Source organism: Eschrichtius robustus, chromosome 14 (assembly GCF_028021215.1).
Source record: "Eschrichtius robustus isolate mEscRob2 chromosome 14, mEscRob2.pri, whole genome shotgun sequence".
Classification (NCBI taxonomy): Eukaryota; Metazoa; Chordata; class Mammalia; order Artiodactyla; family Eschrichtiidae; genus Eschrichtius; species Eschrichtius robustus.
Genome location: NC_090837.1, coordinates 92,790,182 through 92,813,336, shown reverse-complemented (window position 1 = coordinate 92,813,336; position 23,155 = coordinate 92,790,182). Strand labels below are relative to the sequence as shown.

Genomic DNA, 23,155 nt, shown 5'->3' with positions numbered 1-23,155 from the left:
CTCAAAAGTTAAATAAAATCTTATTTTCTTTCTCTCTTTTTTTTTTTAGCACAGTGCCTATGACATGATAGATGATAAATAAATATTCCATCTAATTTTAATGCTGTTGGTTAATGTAACATTTTCTGCTCTCTCAATATTACTAGAAATCATCTATTACATTTCTTTAGCTATTTTTTTTTAAGTTGGAAAACAGATTGAAATTTAAGTAGTACTAGTTTCCTTTGTTTATCAGCCTGTCAAATTGGCAAAGATTACAACGGTAATAATACTCAACGTTGGCTTGGGTGCTGTGGGCCTTAGTCATATGTACTGGTACACTTTTTGCAGGGACAATTTGGCAGTATACATTGAAAGCATTAAAACGATTATAATGTTTTGATTTAGTGATTTCGTTGCGTAGAATTCATACATAGGGTATAATCAGAGTTGAGCATGCTGCTGCAGCTCAGTGAAATTAGAAATCACTGATAATCCAGTAGTTGTGGAAAACCCTTATGGCTGAATAACAATCAGATACTAAAATCATGTTTTTGAAGAAATACTGATAACAACATTGTTTAAAAAAATGGTCACAGTAGTGGATTTTTTCACTTGATCTCCGTTTTGTTAAAAATATTGAATTATAATTCTGTTTGCACTCACATAAAAAGAATAGTATGTACCAACATACTAATAACAGCTACCTCTGTGAGGTGTGATTATGAGTGGTTTTTGTTTTTCTCATTGTGCTTCTCTATATTTTCCTCAGTTTTCTGTAATGGATATGCTCTCCTTTTCTTAAGATAACATATTAAGCACCTTTTGAGTTGAGAACATCTCTACTAATGCCGTAGAAACCTACGATTTAAGCGCTATAACTTAGTTACTCCAGAACATGATTAGCAATAAAAACCTTTATGGGGAACAGCATACAGCTCCATTAGAGGGTAAATATATGTTTTACAAATTCCATTTTTCAGAGTCCAAACCCACTATTGGAGCTGCTGGTTCTGACAGAGTCCCAGGCGCGAGAGGAAGCAGATGACATCCGCACCGCCGTCAGGCAGCAGCTCCAGAAAGAACTGGTCGCCCTTTTCAACACCTTGCTGCTCAGTTCCGTGGCGCTTACCGACAGGTACCATGTCTGTTATTGGAGGTTTGGGAACATTCACACAGAACCTAGTTTTCTTTTGATTTCTAAAGGGTCTTACTTTTCATTAGTTTCAAATTAAGAGGAGAAAAGACTTCAGTAAAAATCAGTTGTGCTGGTTTGTTTTTTAGTTCAGATCAATTTCTGATATAGCCTGATTGTAATTACACACACACACACACACACACACACACACACACACACACACACACACAGTATTTTGTTGTCTCTAGGTTTAGTTCTTGGTTCTCTCTTAATTTTCTACACATCTGTCTGAGCAGTCATGCCCATTTCTACGACTGTACAACTATTTTTGCATGGATGATTTTCAAATGTATATCTGTAGCTCTGACTTAAAAATTTTAAATTCACAATTTTAACCATTTTAAAGTGTACAATTGAGTGGGTTTTGGTATATATAGAGTGTTGTACGACTGTCACTGTTTAATTCCAGAACATTTCCATTACCCCAAAAAGAAACTTTGTACCCATTAAGCAGTCTCTCCCCATTCGCCCTTTACCCAAGCCCCTGGTAACCATTAATCTTCTTTCTTTCTCTATGAATTTGTGTATTCTGGGCATTTCATATAAATGGAGTGAAACAGTATGTGACCTTTTGTGTCTGGCTGTTTTCATTTAACATCATGTTTTCAAGGTCCATGCATGTTGTAGCAGATGACAGTGACTAAATAATAGTCCATGTATGGATATGCCACATTTTGCTTATCCATTCATCTGTTGGGAGACATAAGAGTTGTTTCTACCTTTCACTGTTGTGAAGAGTGATGTTATGAACATTCATATGCAAATTTCTGTGTGGACATACGTTTTCAGTTCTTGAGTATATACCTAGGACTGGAATTGCTGGTTCATGTGGTAACTCTATGTTAACTTCTAATTTCATTATTGGTTGGCAATACTAATACCCACTTATGCATTTTTCAATGTAATTGTTACTTGTATTTTACATCATATACACTGGATGGTATATTAACTATGTTTTTCTTAAAAAGTCTTGTTTTAAGAGGGAGTATTTTCTGCCATTTCCTGCCATTTCCACTAGTTAATACTTTTTTGATACAGTAAGTTGTTAGTAACCCTCCACCACCACCAAGAAAGTTCATTAAGCCAGTTACGTTTGTTCCATGGTTGATTTTTTTTCCTCCTTTACATACACAGGAAATGCTTGGAACTTTTTTATGTTTTCCAAACACAGTTGGCTCTGAAACTCCTCCAGTGTCTGAGAGTCACAGACGCTCCTCATTTCTACGGCCTGCCATCCCTCGAGAGGACCTTACGAGGGATGGCCCACCTTACAGCGTTTCCGGGATGGAGCTCACACTCTCCTTTCACAAAGCCACTAGAAATTTGTGTGAAGTACTTGTCAGGTCTCCTCGAAGTAAGTAAAAATAGTCAATAACTATAAACAGCAGTAATAAAACCCCTAAATGATAGCTATTTACAAACCCTCAAATGATAGCTATTTACTATTTACTGACCACTCAGTGTGTACCAGGCACAATATTAGGTGCATTGTATGTGTTATTATATTTAATATAGATTATTATTCAGTGTTTATGGCTCATTAATGGTTCAATGTGTTAATGATTTTTATTAGCAAATATATAAGTGAGATTACTTTTATGAATAAGCTAATTTTCAAGAAAAGTAAGGCTTACACTTCATTAAGCCCCTTTATTTGGGTAACTTGTTTATTTGCATCTATTAGCCCTTTTGTTGTGAAATACAACACATACAGAAAATACACAGAACGTAAATACATAGTTCATTGTTTATCACATAGTGAACACACATATGACCGCCCTGATCCTAAAATAGAGAGTAGCCACCACCCTAGAAGCTCTCATCATAACCACTTCCAGTCTCTACTCCTCGCCTGAAGGTAGTTTTATTTTTATTTTTACGGTAATAACTTCTTTGCATTTCTTGATGGTTTTACCACTCAATTATGTGTCCATATATACAATAATTTCTCATTCTCTTGATTTTGTTAAATGGAATTATATTTCTTTTTAACATTATGCTTGTGAGAGTTACTCATTTTGCTTCCTGTAGGTGGAGTTTAATTTCATTTTTGTGTAGTATTCTCTCTACTACAATGTTGAAGGATAATTTGGCTTCTCTTTTTCTTCCTGTTTAGGGTAATTTTAGATACTGCCGCTGTACACTTGTGTTGAAAATGAGTATATTATATCTTCTGTGAAATTTTTTTCTAACTATTGCTGATGTATGGAAATATATTCAGTTTTTATATGTTAATTGTGTACCCAACAGTCCTTGTTTCCAAACTGAAAGGAAAGGCCTTTAATGTTTTATCTTTTAGTAAGCTATTTATGGTAGTCTTTTTTCAATTACTTAAAGAAAAATCAGATTAAGGACATTTTCTTTTAGTCTTACTTTGCTAAGAATTTTTTTTTTAATCATAAGTGTATATTGCTTTTTCTGTATCTTTTAAGATAATCATGTTTTTTTTTTTGTATTCCATAAGATGATGGATTACATTGGTTGATTTAAAAATGGTAAACAACCTTACATTTCTGGAAAAATTTCAACTAGTTTGTGATGTATTATCCTTTTTATATATAAACAGGTTTAGTTTGTTAATGTTTTTAGAATTATTCTACCTATTTTCATTGGCAAAAAAAGTTTCTAGAATTACTATATCTATCTTCTTTCTCCTAAAACTTTTGTCAGTTTTTTAATATCAAAATAAGTCCATCCTTATATAATTTTCTCTTTTTCTTTATGTAACTTTCTCTTTTTTCTTCTTTGGAATAGTTGGTTTGAATTGGTGTTATTTCTTCCTTAAATGTTAAGTTGACAGTATAGCAATCTGGGACTGGAGTTTTCTTTTTGGGAAGATTATAGTTGAATTGAATTTTTAAAGTAGATCTAGAATTGCTCAGATTTCCTGTTTTTTGTGTGTCAGTCTCAGTAAGCTATGTTTTACTGAATTTTATCTGAATTTTCAAATTCATTGCCCTAAAATTGTTCATCACATCATCTTGTTTTTAAAATATCTGTCAGATCTGTAGTGAGGTCCCATTTCATTCCAGGCATTGATTTTTCCTTCTCTCCAGTTTTGTCGATTGGCCTTACTAGTGGTTTGTATGTTTTATTAGTCTTTTCAAAGAATGAATCTTTGGCTTTGTTGTTCGCCCTTTAATGTTTTTTTCCCTCTTTCATTAATTTCTGCCTGTATTTATTTCCTTCTTATTTTGGTTTAATTTATGGCTTTTTTCTACCTTTTTAAGGTAGAGCCTTATTTCACTGATTATTTTTTTTTTGATTTTCTCAAAAATATATTTTTAGCTCTAATCACCTTCCAATCATGGCCTTAACTTTATGTCTTGTTTTCATCATCATTTAGTCCAGTATATTTTAAGAATGATGCAGTGAATAGAGCAGTGATAGGTTTCTGTAAGAGAACAGCTTTGCCACGGTGCCCTGGCAGCTTTGCGTGTTTGCATAGGGGCCACATAGGCAGGGCTTAGGTGCGGCTGATCTAAGCTCTGGCAGAACTTCCTGTGATCCTTTTGGAACATGAGATGCCTGTAAGGAACTGCTACAAGGCCGTTGCTCATTCACTTCACTCTCTCTTAGGAAGTGTGTCACGGGCCTGTTTTTATCGCCTCCTGGGTTCTGATGCACGCGCGGGCTTTCTGCCTTGCTCCCTTGGGGTACGGCAGCAGGCTATAGACGGCTGAGCCGCAGCTTGGCCTGAGCTCCTCAGCAAGAGTGCGCTGCCATTGCACTGCTGTCATCTGGCCCCTTTGTTTCAGTGTCACCCTGTAAAAGGGACACTGAGAGCTGGCACCTTTGCCTACTCTTGCTTATGCTTTTTATGTAAGTAATAAACTGTCTAGATCTATAAATGGCTCACTGTTTGCTTAGTGACCAAGTCTGCCAGCATTGCTTGCCTTGAAAGGTTCAGTTATAGAGGTTGGCATCTTTAACTGTTAGGAATTCAGGCAAGGCTCCTGTAGGAAGCAGTGTACAGAGAGGTTTGGAAGATGAATAAACTGATCAGAAGTGATGGGCGTTCTAGACATGGAATGTTTTGACCAAATCGTGTCCGTAACTTCCTATTCCTTTTTGTGCTGCACGTTCCTACTTGCCACTGGTCTCTACCCACCACCAGACCATCCTTCAAAACAGAAACCTTTCACTCCCAATCTCCTTTTTCAAGTGCTTAAGGCTCATTATAATCTTGCATTTTGAGTCTTATCTCTGTTTAAAATTTTCCCCACATCTCTTGAAGTTTCAGTTATATGTGGCTCTCTTCTCATTAAATAAAAAAGCATGCTTAAAAAGTCTGTTTCTTTCATACAGCTTCTTTTCTCTTTGGGTGGCAATCTCTACACAAAGTTGAAGATCTCACTTGTTCATTTGCCTTCCTTTAGTAAGCCTTTTCTTATTCTTTCACACATAGTCACCCAGTAAGTATTACTTGACTGACTGATCTCTTCTACAGGTTATGTACCTCAAGCAGTTTATATATGCCACTATTATGGCACTTAATACACTTTATTTTTATTTTGCTTTATGCTTTGATCTGTTAGACTGTGAGCTTGTGAGAATCATCTGTGGACCATTTCCACTACCCCCAGCTCCCCACTGGCCTAGGACAGTGATTTGTACATAGTGGACAGATAGTGAGTAATTTAGTTGTATCTTATCTATGATTTTTAAATTAGAATAAAGTTTGGATAACTTTGGAAATGTGACGTAAATGAATGTAAATGATGTGTGTTTAATTTTTGTATTTTCATTATTAAATCATACTTTAGGTGATGTTTATATATTCAACTGTAAATCATGCTTCAGATGGTATTATCTAGGATTTGTTTCCAAAAGTACATCTTGTTTTTTAAAAAATATTTCAAGTGAAAGGCCCGCGCACCGCGATGAAGAGTGGCCCCCACTTGCCGCAACTAGAGAAAGCCCTCGCACAGAAACGAAGACCCAACACAGCCAAAAATAAATAAATAAATTTATTTTTAAAAAAAATTCAAAATTCTAAATACTCTCAGCTGTACTATAAAATTTAATATGAATTTTAGTGTAGTCACTTTAATGAAATAATTTTTTTATCTTGAATACTTGTAAATACTGAAAAAGAGCAAACTGTCAGTAAATTAATTATCTCATGCTTCAAGGTATCCATGATGAGAAATAATATGAATTTTTTAGAATAGATATATTAGCTGAAAACTTACCATAATGTTTTTTAATAAGTCAGCTCCTCCAATGCATTTAATATAATTCAGTCTACAAGTACCTAATTTATAGCATTATTTGTAATGTGATTTATAAAAACTCCATTTATAAACCTTTTGGGACACATCTCCTCTATTAAGTGATTTTTATCTGTTTCAGATCAGGGATATGTGAGGCCCTACTACAGCAGTAATTGAAGAAGTGTTACATTGTTTATATTTAGAAACCCTCAGAAGTACTTTTGTTTGTAAAATTGTGTAACAGGAGAGACTTCAGATCACACCTGTGTTTCAAATACCTGAAATTAAAATGAGCTTTCTATGTTATTGGAGAACAAAAAGGCTTAGTTCTCAGTAAGAAGTCGGGGAAAAAAGACAATACTCTCATTTTAAGCTCAGTTGTCTTTGAGGTAATAAAAATCAACACAGTTTATTAGCTAAGGAATAGATATAAAGTGTGATGCTTTTTTTATAATGTTTCACTGTTATGAAAACCTGATTAACAAATCTTTATTTGGTATAAACAGAGGAGTACATGTTATGCTTCATATAACATCTTGGGAAGAAAATCTTTATGTCTTTACATTAAATGACAGGAAAATAGTATGAAAAAAATCTGTCACTTTTATTAGAAATTGTCAGAGTCCTATTAAATCTTACTTGGGTCCTTCTGTTTACTTAGCTAGCTAAACAGGTTTTTTAATTTTACTACTGGCTAAATTGATCTTTTAGAGAATAAAGTAATGCTTATGTAACTGGACATTGAAACAAGCCATTGTTGGTCCAAATGATTTGCTTCATAGTTTCTCAGTAATTACAGCTGATTCCTTTTCAGACGGGAGTTGTAATTCATTATTAGATATTTTGTTTCTGCACAGTGAAATTTGAATGCAGTATTTGCCTTTTGTGGTTGGAAAATGAGACTTTTAGACTAAGCATGATTCATTATGATAGGTGAATAAACTATGATAATTAAAGCCTTAAAAATTATATATGGGGCTTCCCTGGTGGCGCAGTGGTTGAGAATCTGCCTGCCAATGCAGGGGACACGGGTTCGAGCCCTGGTCTGGGAAGATCCCACATGCCGCAGAGCAACTAGGCCCGTGAGCCACAATTACTGAGCCTGCGCGTCTGGAGCTTGTGCTCCGCAACAAGAGAGGCCACGACAGTGAGAGGCCCGCGCACCGCGATGAAGAGTGGCCCCCGCTTGCCGCAACTAGAGAAAGCCCTTGCACAGAAACGAAGACCCAACACAGCCAAAAATAAATATAAATAAATAAAAATTAAAAAAAAAAAATTATATATGAAGTATAATTCCAGGGATCTGACGGTAAGTTGAAAGGAGATAATATCAACGTTCTTGACTTATCCCTTTTAAGCTAGAACCTAAACCATGACAATATAGCTCTCTCCAGTGACATATAGGAAGATAATAAAGACTTGATCATTTAGATCTCTTCTAAAATAGTCCCTTAAAGTTTTAAACTTTTAATTATAAAAACCTTAAACATATACATAGGCAGAAAGAATAGTAGAGCAGGGCTCCTGTAGCAGTCACCTGTAGTTGTTAACCCCTGGCCAAACTTGTTTCATTTTCGGACATACTATACAGTTATTTGGTTTATGAAAATTCTAATTTAAGTCAAAATCCCCAAGTTATCTTATGAATAAATTGCTTTTGTTAAATAAGCTGTGCCTAGCATGATTTATATTTATGCCATTTTTTTAAAAACTAATCTTCTTTGCTGCATGAGCTAAAAAGAATCCAAACTAAAAAGTAGTCTCTGTTACAAGACAAAATGGCTTACTGTGCTGAATAAAAGCATTGAGTCCTTGGGTGGATGAATTGAAATACTTTCTGCTGTATTAGATAACATGTGGTTTTGATTGCTTTGATTCACAAGTTTTTCCTTCATAATGTATTGGCACCTAAATATAGTTAGCATTCTTTTTTTTTATTAAAACTTTGTGAATTATAAAGTGATCTTTTGTCACTTTAAATTTTTTATTTTGAGTTGAAAGCTATAATGATGCTTGTTATTCAGTGTCAACAAATAGTTATTGAACCCCTATATGGGGGACAATATATGATTTACACAGAAATTTTCCAGAAGAGTTTGTCACATATTTTAAAGGATTTTCTAAATCAGGTGGAAGGACTTTTTCTCAAACTGCTGTCTCCTAACTCCCCATGTTCATTCTGATCCAGCTTCGCAGATAAGGGCATAATAGCTTCAGATAAGAAACATTTCTTTTGTTGTTACTGATGGAAATGTGTTAAAGCCCTCAGGTATGTGGGAGAGAAAAAGTTGACAGGCAATTATTTAAGTAATAAATATATGCTTAAATATGGAGTAGAAATCTAAGATTGCTTAGAAATGTAAATGTCCATTTACATTCAAACCATAATTCTAGAAAACTTAGCCTAACTCTGGTAGTTAGTGAGAGTTTTATATAGCTAGCAATTTCTAAGTATACTTTTCAACAGGGTATTTATAAAATAAACTCTTTTACTTAAAGGATACCATAACATTTGAAGAATGTTACGAGCATATTTTAAATCACAAAATCTTCTAGGAGAATACTACACATTCTTTGTACAAATTCCAAAGGAAAACAATTTAAACTAAGAGTGTTTGTTTTAATTGTGGTGAAATACACATAACATAAAATTTACCTTCTTAACCACTTTTAAATGTATAAACTAAGAATATTATAATATACTTTATGTGGTTAGGATTCAATTCAGACAAGTCAGTAGAAAGGTATATATTTAGCCACTAAGAGTAAAGCTGCCACAAAATTGTTTGCATTTGTTTTTCAGGTCATTACTTCTTTTTATGTGGAGCATGGAGGAAATGCTATGTCCTTCATGGGAAAAGGTGTCACAAAGAGCACGGTTCTCTGCTTGCTTCACTTATCCCATGAGATGATGGCCCAGGCCCAGAGCTCGGTGAGAGCTTTCAAAGCTGCCTGTCTTTCCACAGTTGCTAGGAAGGGAATGTGCTGTGTCTAACACGTTTCAAGCCTATATGTTTACTCTAGGAAAATGTCTTTTGACTTGTCTTTTTAGGAGACAAAAATGATTTTTGACAAAGATGTTTCTTAGAAGCTGTATATTACACAAATCTGAATTTTATTTTAAATTTATTTTGATTGAAATCTGCATGCACTAGAGAACTACGTTTTATCTAAATCATGGGGAAAATAGCTGTTCTGAAGAAAAATTGTTATGTATAACTTTTTAAGGAGGAGCTGAGATGGTTGTTTGCCTTGTGTTGGCTAAATAATGAATTAAAACCAAGTCTTAAGCATATTTTTACTTTGTTTTGATTTTTAAAAATTCAGTTATTTTAAACTCTATTTTATCCTTAGAAACGTACCTGATGTGTTTCTGTTCCCTTTTTCTCATTCTAGGAGTGGATGTCACTTTGGTTCTTGCCTTTGCGTAGTCACAGTGAAGAACATGCTACCACTCAACAGGGATTGGCTTGGTTGATTCCGTTGTGGGTTGACCGAGACCCAGAGGTCAGTGTGAAGGAAAATGGAGTCCATTATGTGTAGATTAAAGAACAAATGAAACAAAACATGTATGCATATACTTGTTCATATTTTCCAAAATGAGGTTATTTTAGTGCTATACCTTAAGCTATATTTACCCCCTGTCTTGGTCAGTTTGGGCTGCATAATAAAACACCATAGACTAGGTAGCTTGAACAAAGAAATTTATTTTCTCACACATCTGGAGGCTGGAAGTTGAAGATCAAGGTGCCCACCCACATGGTCAGGTTTGGTGAGGACTCTTTCTGGCTTTCAGATGGTTCCCTTTTCATTGCATGCTCATATGACCTTTTCTCTCCTCCTCTTCTTGTAAGGCCACCAATCCTATCAGATTAGGACCCAATCCTCATGGTCTCATTTAACCTTAATTATCTCCTAAAAGCCCTCTCCTCAAATACCTTAGGAGTTAGGGCTTCAACATATGAATTTTGGGGGAACATAATTCAGTTCATGGCACCCCCTATTCAGTCAAATTCAGAGTACAGATTAAAAATAGTAAGAAAGGAAGTATTATAGAATCTATCAGTTTTATAAAGAACAGCAAAATATTATTGGAGAAGTCCAGCCATTTTTAAACAGTTTAGAAGGATAGTGGCCAAGTGACTTTTGAGTGTCATTTAATAGAATAGTATCATTACAGTGCAGCGTTTTATATTAATGAATTTTCCAGTTTTAGCCATTTATCTACTGATTTGATTTTTTTAAACCACTTTATTGAGGTATGATTGACATACAAAAAACTGTACCTATTTAATGTGTACAACTTCATGAATTTGGAGATAAGTATACACCCCTGAAATGTACATCACCAGATTCAATGCCATAAACATATCCTTCACCTACAGAAGTTTCTTCTGTCCTCTTACTGCTTGTTTTTGTGATTAGAACACTTACCATAAGATCTACCCTCTTAGCAAATTTTTGTGTATATAATATAGTACTGTTAACAGCTAGAGATACATTCTTGAGCCACATTGAACTTGGACTTGTTGCTTGACTGCCTTATGACTGCATTGCTTTCTGTTACCCTGTGGTTATCAGTGAAACTCTATTTTGAAATCAAAATTCAGAAGTTCACCCAATACGTAGCTTGAGCAGTGGGGGTACTATGGCAAACATTACACCATGTCAATCTCTTTTGAAACATTTTTCTTTTAAAATAATTTTGGGGAAAATACTAAGTATCTTATAAAAAGATAATTCAATTACTTCTGTTTGAAAAGAAGTTTCAAAGAAGTTAAAGCCATTTGTTTGAAAGAAACACTGAAAAATTAAGGACGGTGGAACAAAACAATAGTATCCTCTTAAAAATGAGAAATAAGCAAGAATCATGTTCATGAAAGATATGTAAGCACCCTGTGCTTTCCCTAGAAAAAGACTTTTGAACTATAATTTTTAGTCTTATTTATAGCTGGTTGTGACTTTTTGTGACATTTGCTTTTATTTAGCTTTTATTACCTATATTATTACTTTCTTAAATCATGGAATAGGATTTTTATTCACTCATAAACTTATAGGACAGTATTCTTCAAGTGTCTTATAATTTAGGATTGTCAAGACAGTGTCATAAAAATGTGATATTTTATGTACCAGAAAAATTAAGAATTCATGTTGTGAAATTGGGTTCTTTGGTTTCACAACGTTTTCTCTAATTTGAACAGGTGAGGTTCACTTCACTGGGATTAGGATCGGCACTGACGACCCTTGAAACTGGCTGTGTGGCCTTAGCAAACAGTTGTCAAAACATTTCTGGTGGGCTCTGGGGAACGGTGGTGAACATTCTTCTGGACCAGTCGGAGTGTAGCATGGTACGCCGGGAGGTAGGCCTGTCTGTTTAGCCCCGCCCGTTTTCCCTCAGAGACCTGTTGTGGTAGTTCTTATAAACCATACTCCCTGTTTGACACCGTGGGCTCACCACTGACCGTTGTCTCTTTGACCTGCGAAAAAACTGAAATGAAACGGTTGTAGAGAACAAAATGGTATTGATTCACAGTCAGAACAGGAGTCCTTTACTCTGAAAGATCAAAGCAGAATTCAGTGCATTTTAAATGGACTCTTCTATTTTATTACACATTGAAAAGTAGTTCACAGGAAAAGAAATTACTTTTATATGATCTCAGTGTTTAAGTTTATAAAGCTTTACTTAAGATAAGGGGCTGTCAAAATACTCTGTAGTATTTATTATATAACATGTAAGAGGAAAAGTAAATGCTGTTTTAATTCTTTCTAAATAGTTTGTTATTTTCTTTACTGCTGCTTTTATCAAAGTGATGACTGATGCAGACCATTTTAAGAACAGTAATCAAATAATGCTTAGAGGCTTGTAAAGAAAACAGCAGCTCCTGGGCCCACCATTAGCCAGTTTCCAGTTCCAAAATCCAAAGGCTGTAGTTTTCTTATTATTTGTTTTTTTTTAATAATAATGCTTAAACTTGTAGCTTCCTCTTGATTTACCAACTTTAACGACTGTCTACTGGCTTCCAGTTAAGGTGGTTGAAAATTTCACTCCCTTTGGATCCCCTCTGTTACTCTGGTTATTCTCCCGTTATAATCTTTCACTAAATAGATAATCAGTGTTCATAATTAGTATGATTATTTAATCTGACCATCTTCAGGACCTAGGAGGTTAAGTTGGACATTTGTGGTTTGTATTTCTAGTTAGCAGTTTTTTATTGGGAGGAGCTTGTATGAGAGAGGAAGAAAGAGATGGGGAGAAAGGTGTGTGTATGATCTGTAGGAGGATAATAGAAACATGAAGTAGATTTCTTAAATGCTACCAGAACAGTTTATGGTTTACAGATCATTTTTTGGAAAGACAAAATTCTGAAATAGGAAAAAATATCTTTCCTGGTGAAGTAGTTTCCCCCACTACTATGTCATCACCTAACAGGAAGGGCAGTGGGGAGTTCTCATAATGACCTCTCAGCGTGTGCAGCTGACCAGGGATATGCTTTTTTGTTATTAACTAACAGTATATTGGTTATTTCAGACATGACAACAAGATGGCAGTATTGACATTTTTTTCCTTTAATTTCAGGCTGCATTTATTTTTCAAAATCTCCTTGTAATTCCAATGCCTTCAGTAATCATAAAGGATTATACTTGGCAGGTAGGTGACTTTAAACAATTATCAACCTAGTAGATATTTGAGATTAATTGATGATAAAGTTTCAGCATATATGTGTATATATATATATATATATTTTTTTTATATGTATATATTTCCTTACTGATGAAACTTTATACAAGCCAACAGGACCTCTTGAAAGAGAATGTAGACTTTTTTTTTATGCTTGATCAGATTTACAAATTCTTCTCTGTGGTGTTAAAAATAATTTTAAACAGAAATAATAATCACTGACATGTTTACTATGTACTAGGCACTCTTCTAGAAACATAACAAATATCAGCTTGTAATGGTTTGAGTTATGAACCATTATTATCCTCATTTTTTAGATTAAGAAAATTTAGCACAGCGGGTTTAAGTAGTTGGCCCTAAATCATACCCTTTCGCTTTCAGTCCAGGCAGTTTCTCTTTCGCACTCACTATATTGTCTCTCTAAATTAATAATAATAAACAAATTTGTTTGTAGTTAAATATGCATTGATGTTAACGCCTTTTTTTCTTTTCTGGGTTAGTACACTGAGTCATAATTTATCTTTCTTTGCTTTCTATTAGATTAATTTTTTGTATCATGTTCTGACTGACAAGTCAGTAGATAGTTTTACCTAACTTTTTTTTGTAGCCTACTGCTTTTTAGGTAATTTGGAGGATAGAAAAGTGCTCACCTGGGGCAGACAAGACATGCTTTTTTTCTACCCTAGTCTTTATCCATATGTCCTCATCCTATACATGCATATTTATCACACTGTTGCATCTCATCCCCCAGGACCTTAGATAAGATCTAAGGTTTCTTTTTAAGTTTTCATTAGAATATATCTTTGGAGGAGTTACTGAATCTAGTTGAGCTGTAGTGAGGGCAGCTTTTGGGGCAGTCACCTAGAGCCTGAATCCTGGTGGTTGTTAAGGCCTGGATCTCATTTAACTCTTGGAAGCTTCACTTTTCCAAACTTTGCAAACCCAATTTAATGCTGCCAATTATTGAAAATCCCAGGCTGCTTTTCCACTGGCTCCTTTAATTTATTTAACATGCCTTCTGATGATGGTTGTTATTCACAGTCTGTGTGGTAATAAAACCATAGGAGACAAATTAGAAAAGAATACACAGGATTAATATTTATATTAACGGTGTAGTGGTTTTGATGCCTGTTATCCAGTAACTACATTTAAAAATGTTGTTTTTGGCTCAAATGCAAATGATCTCTACTCCCATTGTTAAAGTAGTGACACTTGTATACTATAACCTTTGTGATGTACTGCCAGTGAGTTTTTTTTAAATTATTGAAATAAATATAAAGGCAAGAGTAATAAGTTTTCTGGGTTCTATTAAAGCTCTTGGGGCATTATAATATAGAACCATGTGTAGAAGTTCACATTTTTTTCTAATAAGTTAAATAGTATACAGCTCCTTTTTGCTACTGGTGACATGCTTAGTGCAGCTTTTTGATTTTGTTATTTTCCAGTTCTTCATCACAGAATTAATTTTCTACTAAAAAAAGTTGAAAACAGTGGTTTAAGTACGCTTTTAGAGTCTTTTGCTTTACCAATGTTGGCCATAATCAAAAATATTTGAGAGCTACTCTAATCCAAAATAGTACTTGATGATGAAACTTCTACTAGTCTTAAGCAAAATTAGAAAAATCAGTCTTATTTTTTTGTGTATTTTTAATAAACTCACATTTTCTTCCTCTCTTTTTTTAATTTGTTTTTGGTTATTATTTTTTGTTTTTAAGTGTCCTCACTTGGTAGCATAAAGTAGTTGGTAATGTAGTATATGTCCCTCAAGTTTTAAAAAGTTTAGTGGTACTTTAAATCCCAAAGTGGAAACAGCTGCTCTAGTAAGGGAGGAAGATAGTCTTCAAATATAGATAATGGAATTTTATAATCTCCAAGAAGTTCTGACCTTTGCCAGTTTACTACAGCCAGAAAGAAGGTGCTACTTTTTCAGTAATTTAAAATTAAAATTGTCTTTGGTAGAACGATGAGTAATAATCTTATTCAATAAGATGTTTCATTTACTTGCCTTGGTGTACATTTTGCAGTGTTTGGGAGGATATAGCAGGAAGTAGCATTAGTATATAGAAGCTTTGTAAACATTTTATTTTGGTTGAGGTAGATATTTGATTAATAATATTTTACAAACAGAACTGCTTTTACTGCTTTGCATTTTGTTTTGGTGCCTGAAGTCTGAGTTGATGCCCTTTTTACTCTTGTTCCACTGGGTGTTCTGCAGTGTTTGCTGTAAGATTATTACCTCTGTCCCAATTCTTTCCCCACACAGCCAGTCTAGATTTCTATTTCATGTTACTATCGAAATTGTACTTCTGAGTGGTAATCATTTGCATAAATAAATTATGAGTTGTATAACTGGCTGGGTTTCCTTTTGTTGTTAAGTAAAGTTTAGTGCTATCTTATCAAATGTGGTAGATCCTTTTTAGCTGGTTCCACTGTTTACATACCTTTGTTTTTCTTTCATTTCTGGTGTACTTTTCATGTTATAATTTACCTTTCCTTGTAATAGGGCTTAAATCTTTCCTGGAACAAGGTAAGGCATAAGTCACTTAAAACATTTTGGGGGGGGTTTGAAAGGAATATTTAATTTATTAAAGTTTCAGATTTTAGAAAAATTTAGTTCTTCCTTAAGTTTTAAGATTTAGCTTATAATTTTTCTTTTTCTTATTCTATTTATAAGGCTACCAAGATTTAGCAGTGTTTTCAAAGGGCTTTTGGATAACGTTTACTTCACTTGCAAACTTTTTTTCTTTTTTTAAATTGAGGTATAGTTGATATACAATATAAGTTTCAGGTGTACAACATAGTAATTCACAGTTTTTAGAGCTTACATTACATTTATAGTTATTATAAAATATTGGCTATATTCCGTGTGTTGTACAATAAAACTTTTTTTAATTTTAAAAAAGTATTTTTTAAAAATACTTTCACCAACTGCTACAATCCATCTTAATCTTCCTCTTCTCTGAAAGATACTAGCATTTAATGTCTATACCATTAAATTAGGTTCTTCTCATATATTACTTTTACTGCCTTGCATATTTCTTACTATTTAACTTAATCTTCCTAAGTGGAATGTGTATTTCAGGGCCATGTTTTTAATATTAAAAAAAAATGTTTCTCCCAGCCCCATCCACAGAGAATGGTCCTCCATCCGTCTTTGCTAATGCGTAGAAATGTGCAAATCATTTCATTTATCCCGTTAGTCTTCTTGATGTTGCTAAGTAAATAAAGTTGAAAATCAGGTCTTAATTTTTGTAGTGTAATTCCCATTTGGCTTTCCATGGATACAGAAGCGTACTGGGAGTGGGTGGTCACAAGGAGTAGGAACGGATAAAGAGCCTCTCAGCACAGGTTCCCCGGGCGCCCAGCAGCCCTAATAGGGCCCAGTTCCTGGTGCATCGGTCCTTGGTGCATCACAGATCTTTTCTATTCTGTTTTTTTAGAGCAGCGTTTATAATACTGGTCTTTCTTTGTTCAAGGCTACATTCCTCTCTTAGGGAGGGAAAACAGAATTAGTGTCCAAGGGACCCTAAACTGTGTTGTGTTCCCAGCTGTGCAGTGTCTTGTAAACTGGTTTCCTAGAGTCTGACTTGGATTTAGTACTCCTGGATGTGGAAGATTCTGTTGCTGGGTTTAGTTTGAGAACTAATGTCACAAATCCATATCCCTGCAACTTTGACAACCAGAATGGAATCTTAGAGTTGATTATAACAAGAAATCTGTTAGATAGGGATTATCTGTGTAGTTTGTTTCAGTTCATTTCTCTAAATGTTTGTTGAGTATTTAAATGTTGGGGATTCACAGATGATCTGACTTAGTGCTCTGGGGCTTATGGCCTGTGGGGGAAGACAGTGTTCTACCAAGAGAACATTACTACAGTGTTTTATATATGATCATGGTAGCTTATGTGTACTTTTTACAATATTAAAGTTGTTCTTTCCCTTGAAAATGGTGTCACAGATTTAAATGTAAAGGTAATTTCATGCACTTAATATAATGAGATGTCAGTTTGTGGTGTAAATACACTTGTTAATGCTTTCATTCCTTTCCATGTTTGTGAGAGGAGTTGGCACATATATTTTATTTTTTAAAATTTTATTTTGAAAAAAAATTAGACTTAAAGGCAAGTTGCAGAAACAGTACAGCAGTTTTTATATCCCCTTCACCCAGATTCCCCAGATGTTATAATTTTACCATATTTGCTTTAGCTCTACCTAGTGTCTTTTTTCTGAACTATTTGAGAGTTGCAGACATATACTTCTATTTTCCCTAAATAGTTAATTGTGAGTTTCCTAAAAACAAGGACATTCACTTACAGAATCACTATTATAATTATCAAAATGTGGAAAGTATTCAAATTTTTCCAATTGTCCCACTACTGTCCTTCATAGAAAACAAACAAACAAAAAAACAGTCAGGATCTAGGATCCAATTTAGGAATACATGTTGCATATAGCTGTCATGTCTATTTAGTTTCTTTCATCTAAAATAGTTCCTAAATCTTTAACATTTATGACCTTGGCATTTTTGAAGAGCATAACCTATTTAGTTTTTGTAGTATTCTTTAATTAGGTTTGTCTGTTTCCTCATGATTTGATTCAGGTTATGCATTTTTGGCAGAAAAGCCACAGAAGTGCTCTGTGCTTCTCATTGTATTATATCAGCAGATAGGCTGTCTCTTTGTCCCATTGCTGGTGATATTAACCTTGCTTACTTGGTTAAGGTAGAGTTGGTCTGTTTTCTCCACTGTGGACTTAAAATTTTTCCTTTTGCTAGGAGGTGCTTTGAGACTGTAAAATATCTATTTCTCATCAACTTTTATTAGTTTTAACTTCCATTTGTGATTCTTGTCTGAAGCAGTTATTACAGAATGGTTGCCAAATGATGATTTTCTAATTCCATTATTTCTTCCACATTAATTACATTTTACTGTAAGGAAGAGCCTTCCTTTCTTATTTATTTATTCACTTATTTATTTACACCAGTATGGACTCAAGGATTCTTAGTATGTTTCATGGATTATGATCTCTTTCTATCATTATTTATTTAGATGTTCAAATTGTTTCAGATTTGGCTAGGAGGACTTCCTTCACGAAGACTCCTATATCCTTTTAACATGTCTTTATCAACCTTTGAGTACTTGTTTACTTTCTGGCATAGCAAGATGTTCTCGACCTTCCCAGCCCCACCCTGGAATCAGATATTTTCTCAAAGAGCCCTGATTTCTTTCAATAGAGAAGGTGTATAGAAATGAGTTCTAGATATGCTCGTTGCTCCGAGGGAGGGGTCTTTGCTTCTATACACTCTCAGTGGACATAGCTAGACTGCCTGCATCTGTGTTTATATGTGTTGTAGAGAGATGGCCGACTCATTTATAGTTGTAGTATGTATCATTTTCATATTTGATGTGATAATTATCAATGCGTATTTTTCATCTTCTAATGTGTTCATCATGGATCGTTATGAGTATTGATTTCACAAAATGCTAAGTACTTGGTGTCAGAGAAACAATACCATTTTAACTACACTCATAATTTATATGCAGTTAGGGATTTCTTCTGTAATTAGGGTCATTTTTTTCAATCTCTGCATTACATTATAGCATTTAAAAAATTTGTTATGTATCAAAATAATTCCTTTTTCTTCTTGAAAATATTCTCCATTCTTCTTACATGTAATTTTGTTTTGCTTCTAGTTCCTTTTGAATCATAGCTAATGGGTATGTTAGTACTGTGACACTAGTAGTAAAATGTTTTAAATGTAATATTGTAGCTTATTGCATCCTTGAGAACAATATTTTCAAATTAATCGGAGTGTTCTATGACATAATTGCTGTTTCCTTTGCAAACTTATTTGTTATGGCTCCTGGTGATTTGAAGAGTTTTCTTTCTTTGCATACTGTCCTTCTTAGCTCTCCCTGGCAATTTTGCAGATGATCTGGCAGCCCGAGCACTCACCTGAGGGCAAGGCTGGTAAGGATATAGACGTCCTGAGACAGAGCAATCAGACTGTGCTGATTTCCCTGTTTTACCAGAAAACAGCCCCATCAATTACTGATGAACCTATGGAGCGAAGCCTAGTACATGCGTGAAAGGCTTCGTTGTTCCGGCCCTTGTACATTAGTCATATGTGGAAAGCCTGAGCCACACCATCTTTTGCGCTTATGCTGGACTTGGCTTCACTGCTGTGATTAAAGCTCTGTTGATAATGTGCCATTGCTACTAGGAAGCTCTGGCACATGGAGATTGGGGATTCAGGCTAAATGCTTAGCTAAAATAAATCAAATAAAAAATAAATAATGGTTATGTAATATGTACATATTCCAGATCATCTGGTTTTGTTTGAGAAGTTTAAAAATATTTTGAGTGAAATGTTTGAGTTTTTAGAAGAAATTATTTTTTTCAAGTAGTGAATATATATGGTTAAAAAAGCTAATAGAGCTTATAATGAAATTCTTTACCCTCTTTATTCACAGAGACAGCTTTACCTCCTACTGATTTTAATTCTTCAGGGAGTTACCTTCCTGTCTCTAAATAGTGTGTTTGCAGTAATACAGTATGTTTGTTCCTTTACTGTGTCAATACACAGGATTTAGCTCACTTAAACAATGTCCTGCCAATATAGTTCTGTTACTGGTCTTAAGTTTCTCCCCTGGTCACCCCTGCTGTTTCTGGTCTCCTTACCTATGGGTCATATCTCTTGCCCGCCCCCATTTAGAAGGCAAGATATGGCTAAGTTGTCTTACTTATTAAAAGGCCTTATTATGGCCTTTTATCGGTATCTCGTCCCCCACTTCTACTGCCAATCTTTGCCAGTTTCATCTCTACTTTTACTTTGTGAAGGCTAATTACGGTTAGATTCTCTTCTACAGCCTCCTTATATCTATAAGTTGAGTCTAAAAAGTGAAAACTAGTAATTTGCTACAGAGCCATTATTTGTTGGGCTGTGGTTACACTTCCTTATCTATGCTTCCAGGGCTATGACCCCTCTGGCACTCAGAGGAAAACTTTCCTGGTATTTGTGTGTGTGTGTGTGTGTGTGTGTGATTTTAAAACTTGATTTGGGCGTTGGGTGATTTTTTTGCCCTTGGAGTTTCTGTTAATTTTTTTTCTTGCACTGTGAGTCCGCATCGTAGCTCAAGTTTTTCTAAGCTCCTAATCATCCTTTCTCTCCAGTTAGAATCCCCTTTCCTAGTAATCATCGTCAGAATAATTGTATTCCTACCTAAAAACAAGTGCATGAGTGACAGACTTCTGAGTTCTTGTTTGTTTGAAAATGTATTCAAATTGCACTGGATTGATAGTTTTGGCTACTAGGTATTAGGCTGAAATCATTCCTCATAAGAATTTTGCTCCACTGTCTTCCTAACATCTCATGCTACGGATGAGAAGTTGGATACCCATCTGATTCTTTTTTTTTTTTTTAAGTTTTAACATTTTTATTTATATACAGAGAGTATTGTTTCTGAGGAAAGTAGATATGCTTGATGACCCACTCAAGAAGTTCACACTTAGTTCAACTTAATGAAGCCGATGTCCTCCGCATACTGGCGGAAACACTGGCGGCACATATTGAGGCCATATTTCCGGATCAGACCGTGCCGATTCAAGCAGACGCAGCAAGAGTGAGGACCCTGGCCGAATTTTCTCAGATGGCTCCTGTAGAGCTGCTGGTGACCCATGTTGCTTTCTTGGCTGCAACGAGGCAAAACGAAAAGAGGGAGCGCATGCAGGCACTCTTCAGGATTTTTCCATCTGATTCATTTTACCTCTTTATGGATGACTTTTTCTTTTACTATCTTCACTTTGTCTTTAATGTTCTAGAATTTTATGATTCTATGTCTTTTTTCATTTCTCTTGCTTGATATTTAATAAGCTCCTTAATTTGGAGACATAGATGTTCTATTTCTTTTGGCTCTGACAATTTTTTTTCGTATTTATTTATTTTAAAAATGACTTTTCCTTTTTCTTTATTTTTCCAGAAATTATATGAGTCTTATATTAGGCCTCTTGAATTAATTTTCTGCTCCTTATCTTTTCTGTCTCCTGGTCTTTAAATTCTGGGATATTAATTTTTTTGTTCATATCAGAATTAGTTTAACTTTTTCAATCTTGGTAGGCCAAATATTTTTCCCTGTGACTTATAGGCAAAGAAAAAAAATCAGGTTCTAAACTTTACTAGGTGGGTTTAAATTTATGTCTTTTATGACTTCTTTTGTTATCTTTATTTTCTAAATCTTTTTTCTTTTTATGTTAGTAAGAACTAGAGAAAACAATGAATTTTTAAAATATATTAATTAAAGGGTAAATATTATGTCAATTATATACCATGATAATTACCATGATAATTATACATATTTATAGAATAACTACTATAGTTCTACATCATATTTACATGTGTAATTTCTCACTTTGAAAATATTTATAACTAAAGAAAAGTTGGATTTTAGAAGACAATGGGTTTGTAACACTTCTCCTTCTAGCACATGGTGAAACCGTCAGCCTCAGTGGGCTTTTACCGAATAAAGAATCAGCAGATTTCAGAACTCTTGAGGAACTTGTTTTCAGCATTTATACAGTTTATGTTCCTTCATCTATTTTTGTCTAAACCTTTGTTAATTTGGACTGTGGCTGTTAACTCATCAAGGAGACAATTATATAGACACAATTTTGCACAAGAAAAAATTTTGAATAATTTTATATAATATGTATAATAAAATATTTGAAAACTATTCTTAGTATTATTATGAAATAAATTAAAAAATAGTGTTTGTGGTACTTCAATAATTTTATTTTATTGATTTATTGGGGTTTGTTACACAGCTGCAATTAAGCTAGTAACCTTTGCTGAATTATTTTTAATTCTCATCTTGGTTGTTGATCCTTCCTGGAATCAATATAATGAGGACTTTAATTTGTGATGTTAAGCAACTATTGCAGATCTCATGTGTGCTTTTTACATTTATGAATGCTATAAGTTGCTTAAAAGATAGAACATTTTGAAGCTGTGAATGTTAGGATTGGCTCTGTGGCTTCGGATGAATTACTTCGTCCTAGATATTTAAATAAAGTAATGCACAAAAGGGCCGCATTGCCTGAAATGTGTACCTGGTTCACAAACGGGAGCCACGTGACCCTGTTCATGTACTCCTCTCTGTTTCGCCTGCCGCTTCTCAAGCTCCGGATTTAGAGTTACACGGTGACCAGCGTCTGTGACTGCTCATTAGATAGTCTTGTTTCTTCTTGGACAAGTAAATTGCTCTATTTGTAGAGAGTAAAGCTCACAGTGTTGGGTAGGTTTATTAGAATACAACAATAACAAATTCATAACAAAAAGTATTTAATATTGAAGTAAGACATTTAATTTTAATAATAGTCTTAAAGAGAAGGGCTAATGGAAATAATCTTCTTAATGTAATTATATCTTTAACTGTAATTATACATTTAACTATTACTTTATCTTCCTGGATAGTAAGTTTTAATATCCATCTTTCCTTGGTGATCAGGAGGCATGAGAGAAGGGACACGTACGCAAATTTCAGCTAACAGTAAACTTTGAATAGGCTTTGACCAGACCTTTCCTGTTGGCACTTAGATTTCGATTTTCTGTCTTTTATTTTTCTCTCTATTATGGTCTGTTTGAAAAGTCTTAACTATATTGATTATCATTTTCCAAAAAATAGAAATATTTATAAACTAATGATGTGATTATTTGCATACTTTAAACCGATCCTTTGCATGCTTTTAACAGATTGCTTGATTTTTGCCATTTGGATATTCCAGGAAAAGTAGTGAGTGGCAGTGCAAAAAATTATTTGAAAAAAAGTGCAAAGAGATTAAAATTTTGCAATGGCAGATCCTTCTCAGCCTCCTGCTGGAAGGTGTGTGTGTGTGTGTATGTGTGTGTGTTTGCATGCATGCATGCATGTGAAATTCCCTTGGAAGAAGGGTTAATTCAGTGAGAAGTAAAGTGGCAAACAGATTTTACTGTGGATATCAGTGAGCCTTTTCATTCTATCTAGTTTATTGATAGGTACAAAAAATAATTTTGAACATAATTATTTGGACCATGTTATTTCAGATATTT

General features: G+C 34.3%; 2 protein-coding genes across 6 annotated transcripts in view; one reads left to right on the top strand and one right to left on the bottom strand.

Moving 5' to 3' along the window:
* The window catches only part of RTTN (rotatin), a 170,903-nt gene that overhangs the window by 63,204 nt on the left and 84,544 nt on the right, over positions 1-23,155 (top strand). For 4 of the 5 annotated variants that reach the window (XM_068563430.1, XM_068563431.1, XM_068563429.1 and 1 more), the window contains 6 exons: positions 963-1,117; positions 2,312-2,531; positions 9,197-9,325; positions 9,790-9,900; positions 11,595-11,753; positions 12,971-13,042. In XM_068563430.1, coding sequence (XP_068419531.1) covers positions 963-1,117; positions 2,312-2,531; positions 9,197-9,325; positions 9,790-9,900; positions 11,595-11,753; positions 12,971-13,042 — 846 coding nt within the window. The remainder of the gene's footprint in view (positions 1-962; positions 1,118-2,311; positions 2,532-9,196; positions 9,326-9,789; positions 9,901-11,594; positions 11,754-12,970; positions 13,043-23,155) is intronic. The other variant, XM_068563432.1, reaches the window with a different exon arrangement.
* On the bottom strand, positions 20,580-20,750 carry LOC137776878 (small ribosomal subunit protein uS14-like). The gene has a single exon (XM_068563579.1). It carries the CDS (start codon positions 20,748-20,750, stop codon positions 20,580-20,582), a length of 171 nt encoding a protein of 56 aa, XP_068419680.1.